Genomic DNA, 13,205 nt, shown 5'->3' with positions numbered 1-13,205 from the left:
CTGTAGCTGTGTGTCCAGGCTGTGTGTATGTGTGTGCAGGTTATGTGCCTGTTCCCCCAATACACCCTGCTGGGACTGATAGTTCCACAACTATATGATACAGTTTGCTTACCACTGCCCTCCTCCTTCAGTTTAGCGTGCGGCGCGCCAATGACTGAGCCGCATGCTTGCTAAGCCGGACAGCAATTGGACAGCTGAGCCGTCGCTCAGCTGCCCTGACTACACCTGTTAGAGCACTCTTCTTAGAGCTGTAGTCAGCGCAGCTGAGCGACAGCTCAGTTGTCCAATTGTTGTCCGGCTCAGCAAGCATGCGGCTCCGTCATTGGTGCGCTGAACGCTGAACTGAAGGAGGAGGAGGGACAGGGCAGCGGGGAGCCGGGGCTTGTGAGCGCAGCACCGCAGATCGGATTGAAGAAAGATCTGATCTGTGGTGTGGCAGGGGGCCCTTTTGGAAAGGGGGGCCCGGGGTACGTATCCCCGGGACCCCCCCCCCCTTAATCCGTCTCTGACAGAGCTGGATTAAGGCTATGGGGGGCCCGGGGAACTTCAGACAAAGGGGCCCCTAATAAAGAGGCAGGCAGATGAAATATATATATATATATATATATATATACACACACACACAAATTCCCAAGTGCGCTAAAGTGGAATGTAATTACACAGTTCTTCCAGCGTTATTTTCGTCAGAATGTAGACTAGAGGGTATTTAAATCTGGGGACCTGTAACAGACAACCCTCACCAAATAGTCATATATATATATATATATATATATACACACATATACAGTGGTCGAAGTGGGAATTTTGAAGTGAGGGTATGGAAAATTTTATGGGGTATAGTGTCCTCTCCAGGGTGTACTGTTGCACACATCAAATGCGTGCGCACTGCAAAAGGGGTGTGTCCTTAGGAGGTACTGGATGAGAGGGAGGACACATGGCAGAGGAAGGACTGAGGGGGAAGGGGGCATTGGCTGAGATGGGGGATAGAGGGTGGGAGGAGGACATAATGGGAAGAGTGGCAGAGGAAGGGTGGGTTAGGGACATATTGGGGATTGGGACACTGGGTGGGAGAGGATGCAGGGTGGGAGAGGAACATATTGGGGATAGGGACACTGGGTGGGAGACTGTTGCAGAGCGGGAGAGGGGCACCAGGTGAGAGGGTGGATGCAGGGTGTGAATAGGACATATTGGGGAGAGGGAAAGAGGAAGAGAATGGGAGAGGGTGGGAGAGGGGCACCAGGTAAGAGGGGGTTGTGCAGGGTGAGCGAGGACACAGGGTGAGAGGGGGTTATGCAGGATGGGAGAGGACTCAGGATGAGAGAGGGGTGGGAGGGGACACAGCGTGAGAGGGGGGTGTGCAGGGTGGGAGAGGACGCAGGGTGATAGAGGGGTGTGCAGGGTGGGAGAGGACGCAGGGGGAGAGAGGACGCAGGGTGAGAGGGGTGTGTTTAGGGTGGGAGAGGATGCAGGGGGAGAGAGGGGGTATGCAGGGTGAGAGAGAACGCAGGGGGAGAGAGGGGGTGTGCAGGGTGAGAGAGGACACAGGGTGAGAGGGGGTGTGCATGGTGGGAGAGGACGCAGGGTGAGAGGATGGTGTGCAGGTGGGAGAGGACGCAGGGTGAGAGGGGGTTGTGCAGGGTGGGAGAGGATGCAGGGTGATAGCGGGGTGTGCAGGGTGAGATAGAACACAGGGTGAGAGGGGGGTGTGCAGGGTGAGAGGGGTGTGTGCAGGGTGGGAGAAGACGCAGGGTGAGAGGGGGTGTGCAGGGTGGGAGATGACGCAGGGTGAGAGGGGGGTGTGCAGGGTGTGAGAGGATGCAGGGTGATATCAGGGTGTGCAGGATTATAGTGGGGTGTGCAGGGTGAGATAGAATGCAGGGTGAGAGGGGGGTGTGCAGGATGAGTGGGGGGGGGTGCAGAGTGGGAGAAGACACAGGATGAGGGGGGGTGCAGGTTGGGAGAAGACACAGGGTGAGAGGGGGGTGTGCAGGTTGGGAGAACACGCAGGGTGAGGGGGGGGTGCAGGTTGGGAGAATATGCAGGGTGATAGGGGGTGTGCAGGTTAGGAGAAGATGCAGGGTGAGGGGGTGTGCAGGTTAGGAGAAGACGCAGGGTGAAGGAGGTGTGCAGGTTGGGAGAAGATGCAGGGTGATAGGGGGTGTGCAGGTTAGGAGAAGATGCAGGGTGAGGGGGTGTGCAGGTTAGGAGAAGACGCAGGGTGAAGGAGGTGTGCAGGTTGGGAGAAGATGCAGGGTGATAGGGGGTGTGCAGGTTAGGGGAAGAAGCAAGGTGAGGAAGATGTGCAGGTTGGGAGAAGATGCAGGGTGATAGGGGGTGTGCAGGTTAGGGGAAGAAGCAGGGCGAGGGGGGGTACAGGTTGGGAGAAGACACAGGGTGAGAGGGGGGTGTGCAGGTTGGGAGAACACGCAGGGTGAGGGGGGGGTGCAGGTTGGGAGAACACGCAGGGTGAGGGGGGGGTGCTGGTTGGGAGAAGATGCAGGGTAAGGGGGTGTGCAGGTTAGGAGAAGACGCAGGGTGAAGGAGGTGTGCAGGTTGGGAGAAGATGCAGGGTGATAGGGGGTGTGCAGGTTAGGGGAAGAAGCAAGGTGAGGAAGATGTGCAGGTTGGGAGAAGATGCAGGGTGATAGGGGGTGTGCAGGTTAGGCGAAGAAGCAGGGCGAGGGGGGGTGCAGGTTGGGAGAAGATGCAGGGTGATAGGAGGTGTGCAGGGTGGGAGAGGAACATATATGATGTTTTTGATTTAATATTAAAGCCTACCAGTAAGTTCACTGTGTGGCTCCAGCGGCAGCAGGAACTGGGTGCACCATGCACCCCATGTGAGAGCCCTGCGGCGGCAGGAAAAAGAACAAGGAGCACCGTGGGAGTCCGGCAGCAGCAGGGACGAGTTCCGGGCGCATCGGACTTGGGCTCCCGGCGGGGCTACAGCAGGGACAGGAGCAGCATCTATAAGTGCAGCAGGCTAGCCACTTCCTCCGCCTCCTGCTGCACTCAGCTGTCCTGTCCTGACTTCTATGCGGCGCCGGTGGCTACGAGTATGCTTGCCAGTGTCCAGGGGATCCTGGAGCGCTGCAGATTGGATCTGTAAAGATCTGACCTGTGGCGGATGGCAGGGGGCCCTTTTAGAAAGGGGGCCCCGGGGTACTTACCCCCAGGAACTCCCCCTTAATACGGCTCTGTGTGCATAGGCAGCCACCTTCCATCGGAGTTGTATATATTTATTTATTAACAGTTTCTTATATAGCGCAGCAAATTCCATTGCGCTTTACAATTGGACACAATCATAAAACAAAACTGAGTAATAAACAGTCAGAGGTAGGAAGGCCCTGCTCACAAGCATACAATCTAGAGGGAAATAGGCAGTGATACACAAGGAAGGGCACTATCTATTGCAAAGGTTCTAGGTGGGTTGCATGATTTTACATCACAGCAATGATCAACCATGGTCAGAAAGAAGGGAAAGTGAAGGAAGAGAAAATATGTGGAGGATATGTGCGGACTGTAAAGCGGGGATATAATTGGGTAGGAAAGCTATGAAGGTTGAGTGAGCGGTTCTGGAATGTGATAAGCCATCCTGAAGAGGTGAATTTTCAGGGAATGTTTGAAGGTTTGGAGACTAGGGGACAGTCTTATTGTGCGTGGTAGGGCATTCCACAGAGTAGGTGTAGCCCGAAGAAAGTCCTGCAATCTTGCATGGGAGCAAGTAATGAGTGTGGATGAGAGACGTAGATCTTGGGAAGAGCGGAGAGGTCGGGTTGGGAGATATGTTGAGATGACCGAAGAGATGTACATTGGTGTAGTATGGTTAATGGCCTTATGTGTGAGTAAAAGTATTTTATATTGACTACGGTAGAATACAGGTAACCAATGGAGGGACTGACAGAGCGGATCTGCAGACGATGAACATGTAGCAAGGAAGATTAGCCTTGCAGCTGCATTCAGAATGGATTGTAGTGGTGAGAGTTTCTTTTTGGTAAGACCAGTAAGACGACTATTGCAATAATCAATACTGGAGATAATGAGAGCATGGATTAGAGTTTTTGCAGTCTCTTGTGTAAGGTATGGTCGTATTTTGGATATGTTTTTTAGATGCATGTGACATGATTTTGAGACAGATTGAATGTGGGGAGCAAAGGACAGTTGATACCTAGGCAGCGAGCTTGTCGGGTAGGATTGATTGCTGAGTTCTCAACAGTAATAGAGATATCAGGTTGGTAACTGCTATTGCCTGGTGGAAATATAAGTAGCTCTGTTTTGAAAATATTAAGTTTGAGGTGGCTGGATGACATCCAAGATGAAACAGTTGAAAAGCATTCAGTGACCCTGACCAATAAAGATGGTGACAAATCTGGAGAGGATAGGTAGATCTGAGTATCATCTGCGTACAGATTATACTGAAATCGAAAAGAGCTGATTAGTTTACCAAGAGATGAGGTACAGATTGAGAAAAGCAGAGGACCTAAGACCGAGCCTTGTGGTACTCCAACTGAAGAGGAGGTAGCAAAGAGGAGGTGGATTCAGAGAAGCAAACACTGAAGGAGCGATTAGATAGGTTGGATAGGAACCAAGAGAGGACTGTGACTTTAAGACCTAGGGACTGTAGTGTTTGTATGATAAGAAAATGTTCAACAGTGTCAAAAGCAGCAGAGAGATCTAGAAGAATAAGTGAGTAATGGCCTTTGGACTTTGCAGTGACTAGATCATTCACTATTTTAGTCAGTGCTATCTCTGTGGAGTGCTGGGAACAAAAACCTGACTGAAGTGGATCAAATAAATTGTGTGATTTAAGAAAGTGTGAGTCGAGTGTAGTCAAGTCTCTCAAGTAGCTTGGAGAGGCATCACAGCTGAGAGATAGGACGGTAGTTTGAGAGAGTTAGGGTCAGAATTTTTTTTTTTCAGAATGGGAGTAATCAGTGCATGCTTGAACAGTGAAGGAAAGATACCATTACAGAGAGAGAGATTACAGATGTTAGTTAAGGTTGGGATGAGCACAGGAGACAGAGATTTACTTACTTGTGAGGGTATAGGCTCAAGAGGGGAGGTAGTAGAGTAGCAGGCTGAGAAGAGTGTTGACACTTCATCTACACTTGTGGGATCAAATGAGAAGAGAGTGCCAGAGGGTTCAGGTAGAGAATTGAGCAGGTCACTGGCTGAGGAAGAGCATACCATTTCATCTCTGATCTCATCAATCTTGTCCTTGAAGTAGGAAGTAAGATCTTGCTCCTTGATAGTGGCTGGAGGGCATTATGATAAGAGTGGTAGACATTCTTATATGTGAGAAAGTCGCTAGGAATACGATATTTACACCACTGACGTTCAGCTTTCCATGAGAGTTTTTGACCTACATGGAGTGTGATGGGTAGCTGGAGCCACTTGATCAAGGGCTATTTCTAGGGTCTCGTTGAGGTGCGATACAGCAGTGTCAGGAGAAGTGAATGCAGAAATAGGTGAGAGCAGTTATTGCAGAGAGGTGGACAGTTCTTGAAAATTATTTGTGTTAATATATATGCAGGTTTGAGGAGGATTAGAGGACTTAAATGACTCTGAGTTTGAAGTAATGGTGGAGAACATGCAGGTGATAAGGTTGTGATCTGAGAGAGGGAAAGGGGTGTTAATGAATTCAGAGACTGAGCATAGTCTTGTGAATACTACATCAAGGCAGTGGCCCTCCTGATGAGTAGAGGAGTCAGTCCATTGGGAGAGGCCGAGAGAGGAGGTTAGAGAGAGTAGTTTGGAGGCATGAACAGCAAATTTTGGACTATCAATAGCAATACTTGAAATCACCCATTATGATGGTGTAAATGTCAGAGGATAGGAAGTAAGGGAGCCAGGCTGAAAAATCTCCCAGAAATTGTTTGGGTTGCCCAGGTGGGCGATAGATGGCTTCAACACGCAGAGAGGTGTTAAATCCAGATGGAATGTAGTTCAAATGATGTGAATGTGAGTGATGGTACCAGTGGTAGAACTGTGTATGCAAAAGAATGGGGAAGCAATAATCCAACCCCACCTCCTTTACTGTTACAGGCCTGGAGGTGTGTGTGAAGTGGAGACCACCATGTGACAGTGCTGCAGGGGAGTATGTGTCTGATTGTGTGAGCCATGTTTCTGTTATAGCAAGCAGATTGAAGTTGTTTAATATGAAGTGGTCATGTATGGATGTTAATTTGTTACAAACAGAGCGTGCATTCGATATGGCCCATTTTAGTGATTTGGAGGAGGCAGGGAAACATGTGACGTTTATGAGGTTGGCTGGATTTCTATATTGCTGCAAATCAGGTAGGTGTGAGTGGGGCAAGTTATTGGGTCCTCGAGTTGGGGAAATGTCACCAGCTAAAAGCAGCAGTAGAGAGAGATAAATAAAGTTGGAGGTTTGTGAAAGTTTTTTATGGTGTCCGGTTGTGGATGTTATTGTTAAGTAGAGAGATAAGTAAAAATCTCATGAGTGTTGATAAGAGCGGAGTGAATAATTGAGGCAGCAATGTGTACAGTGGGGTGAGCAGCAGGGAGAATGAAGGATGTTATTGTTTTAGAGAAAAAACTATGGCGTAGAGTTCTTTTGGCTTGGAGTGCACACTGTTGCAATATTTAAATGTAAACGTTCAAATAACTGTTTACTGGTGTTGTTCAGCTGTTCGTTCACAAACACTTAGTATTATGAATAACTTACGTATGTGAAGGAAAATTGATCAGCACAGCTGACCCTAGATTGCATCTAAAGGAATTCTTGCCAAATGAATAAAGGCTACCAGTGTGGCAAAAGTTAGTTGTATGCAAACTATTGGGTTTGTGCACGACTGTGAATGAGGCCCAACGTTAAGAGACTTGGGGTCTATTTACTAAGCTTTGGTGAGACAAAAATTGGATGGAGATAAAGTACCAGCCAATCAGCTCCTAACTGCCATATTACAGGGGAATCATGACGGAATTCCAACACTGGTCAGAAGACTAAAGCCAGGATTCCGACATTGATCATAATGACGATGCCGGAATCCCGACTGATGGCATCCTGATCCTAAGTATGCCGGGAAGGGTTAGGGTTAGGCTGCAGAAAGGAGGTTAAGTTTAGGCACAAGAAGGATAATTGGGGTTAGGTTGTGGAGGGGGGGGGGGGGTTAGGGTTAGGCTGTGAAGAGGGAGGATTAGGCACTTAGGGGGGAGGGTTAGGCTGCAGGGAGGGTTAGGGTTTAGGTACTAAGCAGGAAGGGTTAGGGTTAGGCTGCAGGGGGTGGAGGGCTAGGGTTGGGCTGCAGGTAGGGTGGGTTAAGCGGTAGAGAGGGAGGGTTAGTATTCTTACCTAGTTGGTGTCAGGATTCTGTGCATCGGGATGCAGCTGTCGGTCTTCTGACCACTGGCATCCCATGCACTGGGATCCCAATACAATCCCTATACAGGCTGTGTCTGAAAAATTACATTTAGGAGCTGTGTGAAAATACAAGGTTCCAAATCACTCAGGCATGGTGGTAGATGAAAACCTACAGTGGTTTGTTAATCAGAATAGGTGATAAACAGTTCAGCATTCTTCAGCTAGATCTCATGAAGTTTGGCTAAACAAAGAACACTTTGGAGGACACGCTGTTAAGGTAAAACTGTTCCCTAGTGTTTTTAAAAGCAAGAGTATGGACAAAAACCTGCACCAAAGTCACGCGCCCAGAATTAGGGGGCATGACCATGATGTAGTGTAGCTTCATGGGGTTGTGGGCCATGCTCCTGTTTTCAGCGCTGTGAGGGACATGTCAAGCACTCTGTGAGCCGCTGGCATGCCCCCTGTCCCTCTCTCCCGGTGAATAGATGCTGTGCACATGAACACAGCGTCTATTCACCTCTGCAGTGGGTAAGAGAGAATCTCCCAACTGACATTGCGACCTGTGGATGGGACAGTGGGACTGTCCCAGAAAAATGGGATTGTGCTGGCAAAATTAGGACAGTTAGGAGGTATGCTAAAGGGGACATTATATTGTTTTACAGGAGACACACTTTATAGTTAAAAACTAAAGCGGGGCGGGGCACAGATTAATGAAATTCTAATAATGGAAGCACCTGTTACAGTATTACTATTCTAATTAAGGGCACATACTGTAGGTTATTATTCTACTAAATTGATCTCTAGTTATATTACATAAAAGGAGGTACAGATTATTATTATTATACTAAAGCGCCCACAGATTATTATTTAAATCAGTGGTTCTCAATCTGTGTGCCGTGGCACCCTGGGGTGCCTCAGGACTCTTGCATGGGTGCCCTTTCTTTGTGGTCCAGGACCAATTAAAATTATTTTTGGTCAATGTAATAGGCAAAACCAGTGCTGATGGCTGTCAATCATAAAATATGTGGACAAACAGAAGCAAATCTTGTCCTCACTACACAATTAGACAGAATGAAATATAAACACAATTTACTTAATTTAATATTTAATCTAAATTTCTCAATAAGAAACTTTTGGCCTAGAGGTGCCGCAAAATAAATTCTAATACTGTAGTGTGCAGTGATATAGAAAAGTTTGAGAACAACTGATTTAAATGAAGGTTAAAAGTTCAATTGAATGGGCGATACTGTATATCTGTTGGTGCCTACCAAGCTTAAGAATCTGTGGCTGCATAATATTAGGTCATATACTGGACAATATATCATTCTGTCGCGTATTGGAACATTGTATTGTACATATAGCTCAGTGTACAATCATATGCTATTGCGTGCTCCCAGCTGTCATCAGTGGGGTCGTCCCATCTGATGTGCTACACATCAGATAAGGTAGGGCTTATCTGATCAGATAGGGCTGTACGGATGGTGTAATGGTTAGCACTGAGGTCATGGGTTCGATTCCTACCATGACCCTAACTGTGCAGAGTTGTATATTCTCCTCATACTTGTGTGGGTGTTCTCCGGTTTCCTCCCACAATCCAAAAATATACTGGTAGGTGTTAATTGGTTTCCAACAAAATTAACCCTAGTGAATGTGTCTGTGTGTATATGTGATAGGGAATATAGATTGTAAGCTCCACTGGGGCAGGGACTGATGTGAATGGGCAAAATATTCTCTGTAAAGAGCTGCAGAATATGTGTGTGCTATATAAATAACTGGTAATAAATAAATAAGCTGACCCCACTGACAATGGCATGCAGGTGCATGCAGCAGGTAACAATATATCACGCAGCAGTACACCTGATCATGCAGTGACAATATATTGTTCCATCTGACTATGGGTTAGCTGGCACACACACTGGGGTAGATGTATGATGCAGTGGAGAAGTGGGCCAGTGGAGAAGTTGCCCATGGCAACCAATCAGCTTGGAGCATTTATCAAGTGCACTCTATGAAATTATATGTAGCACCTGATTGGTTGCCATGGGCAACTTCCCCACTGGCTCACTACTCCACTCTTTTCACTGCTTCACACATCTCCCCCATTGTCCTGATGTGTTCCCAGCCTTACCCTGCTAGCCCTCACAGCCTGGTCTGGGTTGCCTCTTTATGATGTCAGGGACAGCCCAGGGCACATGATCACCTATCTATGGCCCTACCCACTGCACAAATACAAAAGTCAATTTACACTCCAGCATACACTTACTAGTTTGGGTAGTTGACCTGGAGAACAGAATGTTTAAATACAGCTGTTCAATTAACACTTATGACAAAATGCACCTTTTTAATCCAATAAGTGTGTGACAAAAGTAGTGGCATAATATAAAGAAGGAAAACAAAAACAATAAATATGTTACCAAAGTGTTTCCTTCTTCGCTGTAGCTGTCAATAACTGGATTTCTGTCCAAAAGCTTAAAAATGCGCTGAGCTGAAACCTTTGCTTGTCCATAATCTTGTGCAGTGGAATTGGTATTTCCCACATTAGAAGACGCACAAGTAATAACACTAACTATTCTAAAACAAGATATAAATGATTAAAAAAATCAGTAAGCAATAGTGATAGTAAAATAATTGTAATCACTGTATTAAAGACAATATACCAACAATACTTACACGTACCAATAGCAGTCATTCCACATTTTAAGAGAAAATGTAATGCTGATGCATACTCCAAGCACTTTTTGTGTCCAAAAAGTATGCCAAGCACCTCGATTTTACTCCATGTTAGATTGCAGAGTTTATTTTTATTTTTTCCAAATTCTTTTTTATTTCAATTGAAGCATAACAAAGATGTACATCAAAATATAATAAAATATACCTTTAGAAAGATCAATAGCATAAACATTGGTTTATCACACAATAAAGACAAAGTAGCATTGTGATTCACTGTTAGGACCAGTATACATATATAAGTCACAACAGGGTGTCTTTCAAATAATAAAAACAGACAAAATGAGCCCGAATCCGTGCCCACACCCACATCCACACCCACTCTCTCCCAGGGCAAGGTTTTATGTCTCCCCCTAAATTAAGCATGGTAATAAACTAACCAGCCACAAGTGAGATTGGGGGGTCCTGTTCATAAACTCTAGTTTCGTACCATAAAGTATTGTGGAAACATTTCCACACCTGTTCCCTCAAAGGGTGGGACAGGGTTTCTATGTAGCTTTCCCATGTTTCGAAAAATGTTATAGTAAACTTTTCCTTTTGTAAGGAAGCCTCCAGCCATTCCATTCTGAAAATGTGAAAGAGCTTCCCTAGGAAAAGTGACATTGGCGGGGCAGAGGGCTGTATCCACATCTGTAAAATAAATTTTTTGGCAGCTGCAGAGGTTATCATCAACAATTTTTTAACGCCCTGTGCCACCCTAATGCCTTCCGGCATCATTCCAAATATTGCCCATTCAGGGGTAAGCGGTAAATAATTAACTAGGTGTTGGGTAACATATCTCCATATTTGGACCCAGAATCTCCGGATTATAGGGCACTCCCAGAGGCAGTGAAATATCTCAGCTCGTTGCATACCACATCTAGGGCATGAAGGGTCTTCTAACAAACCCATTAGATGCCTACGGTGTGGCGATAGATATGTTCTATGCCACACATTTAAAAAGAGTTCAGTGTAGGATGCAGCAGGTATCAGCCTGATGGATAATTCGAGATACTTCAACAAATTCGTCATAGTAAGAGACGGAAAATGGCCTATCCATTGCGCCATCCCCGTCGTCACGTCAGTATATTGTAAGGGCGTGTGTAAGAATGAATAATGAGTAGAAATCGCCTTGGAAGAGGGGTTCCCAGTCAGTAGCAATTTATCTAACGGGTTGTCATAATCCTGTGGGGACAATAATCTAGAGACAGTAGCCACGTAATGCTGAGCTTGCAGGTATGCTAAGGGGAACCTATTCAATATTGGAAAGAGTGCCACTGCCTGTGTCAGCGTGAGAGGTTTTCGCGATTCACCACTTGTAATTTGTCGTATAGAAGTAATGCCATACTTTTCCCAGAGGGTGAAAGGGTGACTCGCGTTTCCGTCCTGAAAACGAGTCAGCGGATTAGGGGGAGGAAAAAGGACGCATGCGAATTCAATGAGCATTTACAACGTAAGATGTGCCAGACTTTCCGAGTGGACATCAGTAGTGGATTCGCTCGAACCGAGGTGGGTATCTCTTCCTCGTGTAAATGCAAGAAGGAGATAATACTACCACCACCCAAAAGGGCAGACTCTAAGGCCGTATTGGAGTACATATTCTCCCCGTGTAGCCAATATCTCAAATAACGTATGTGGGAGGCGTAACTATACTCCAACACATTGGGAAGATTTACACCTCCATTGTGTCGACGCTGCTGCAATTTCACCAAGCTAATTCGTGCTCGCTTACCATTCCAGATGAATATACGTATTATTTTGTTAATTTCTGTTGTGGCATTCCTAGACAGTAAATTAGGAAGGGATTGCAATGGGTATAAAAGCCTAGGAAATAGGATAATTTTTACCAAGTTCACTCTGCCCAAATATGATATTTTAAGATGTCTCCAACGTTCAGTATCTTCCCTCATACTGCGCACGATTTGTTTCAGATTAAGACTGTACAGGTTGTTCAATTGTTTTGGGATCTGTACCCCTAGGTAAGTAATCGCTTTAGTTGTCCATCCAACTGTTGCTTCCCTGAACCAACCCGGGCGTGCGTAACCTGGCTTTAAATACAGGGGCGTGGATTTTTCAAAGTTAACCTCAAACCCTGATACCCGTCCAAATTCTTTAACACGTTCCATCAGCGGCCCCTGGGCCCTCCTTGGCTCTGACAAGAATAGGAGGACATCGTCGGCGAATGCCGATATCTTTACCTCCTCTACCCCAATACTGATGCCTCTAAATTGAGACCAATTTTGTAGTACCCGCAGCATAGGATCCAATGCCAAGTTGAAAAGCAGGGGCGAAAGGGGGCAACCCTGTCTCGTCCCTCTGGTAAGTTCGATATTATCCCCCTTTGTCCCATTAATCAGTAATGAGGTGTTTGGTTGGGTATAGAAAAATGTTATTAAAGATTGGAATGTTAGTCCAAAACCCCTCCTCTCCAATATGTCATATAGATAGGGCCAAGAGACCATATCAAATGCTTTAGTCGCGTCTAGGCTTAAGAGCATATTCGGAGTATCAGACTGGAGGCTCGCCGCCATCACTGCAGCTATGGCAGTACGAATTCCTTTCACTGAATGTCTGCCCTTGGTAAATCCCAGTTGGTGGTCTGTGAGCATGGACGCTAAAAAGGATTGGAGCCTATCTGCCATTATTTTAGCTAAGATTTTGAAGTCAACGTTCAAAAGTGTGATGGGCCGGTAAGAGGATGGTAGGGAATGATCTTTATTTGGTTTTGGTAGAAGGGTTGTAAAAGCCTGATTGAAAGTGGGGTACATAGGAGATTCTGATTGGATATGTCTATATAGTGTATGTAATGCTGGGATAGCATCATGGTGCAAGAGTTTGTAATATTCTATGGAGTAACCGTCCGGTCCCGGTGCTTTGTTGAGATGTATAGAGGAGATTGCTTTAGCAATCTCCTCCTCTGTAATCGCTCTCTCGAGGTCCTCCCTCTGTAAGGGTGTTATGCAAGGGAGATTCGCCTCATCTAATAGTTTAGCTGACAAAACCGGGTCGTGTGGGGTCGGTGTGTAAAGCTGACGGAAGTAGTTCTGGAATGTCCGTGTGATATCCGCAGTTTTAGTGTGTAGTGTATTAGTGTTATTGTCAAGTATAGTAGAGATGTGTCCACGCCGTTTAAAACTTTTGGTCATGTTTGCTAGCAAAGTCCCTGTTTTGTTTCCCC

At 46.2% G+C, this 13,205-nt stretch overlaps 1 protein-coding gene across 1 annotated transcript in view; it reads right to left on the bottom strand.

Moving 5' to 3' along the window:
• The window catches only part of LOC134929573 (ATP-dependent translocase ABCB1-like), a 723,752-nt gene that overhangs the window by 35,292 nt on the left and 675,255 nt on the right, over positions 1 to 13,205 (bottom strand). Inside the window, exon 19 of the mRNA XM_063925164.1 lies at positions 9,736 to 9,892. Coding sequence (XP_063781234.1) covers positions 9,736 to 9,892 — 157 coding nt within the window. The remainder of the gene's footprint in view (positions 1 to 9,735; positions 9,893 to 13,205) is intronic.

This window comes from Pseudophryne corroboree, chromosome 5 (genome assembly GCF_028390025.1).
Source record: "Pseudophryne corroboree isolate aPseCor3 chromosome 5, aPseCor3.hap2, whole genome shotgun sequence".
Classification (NCBI taxonomy): domain Eukaryota; kingdom Metazoa; phylum Chordata; class Amphibia; order Anura; family Myobatrachidae; genus Pseudophryne; species Pseudophryne corroboree.
This window is presented reverse-complemented; position numbering and strand designations above follow the sequence as displayed.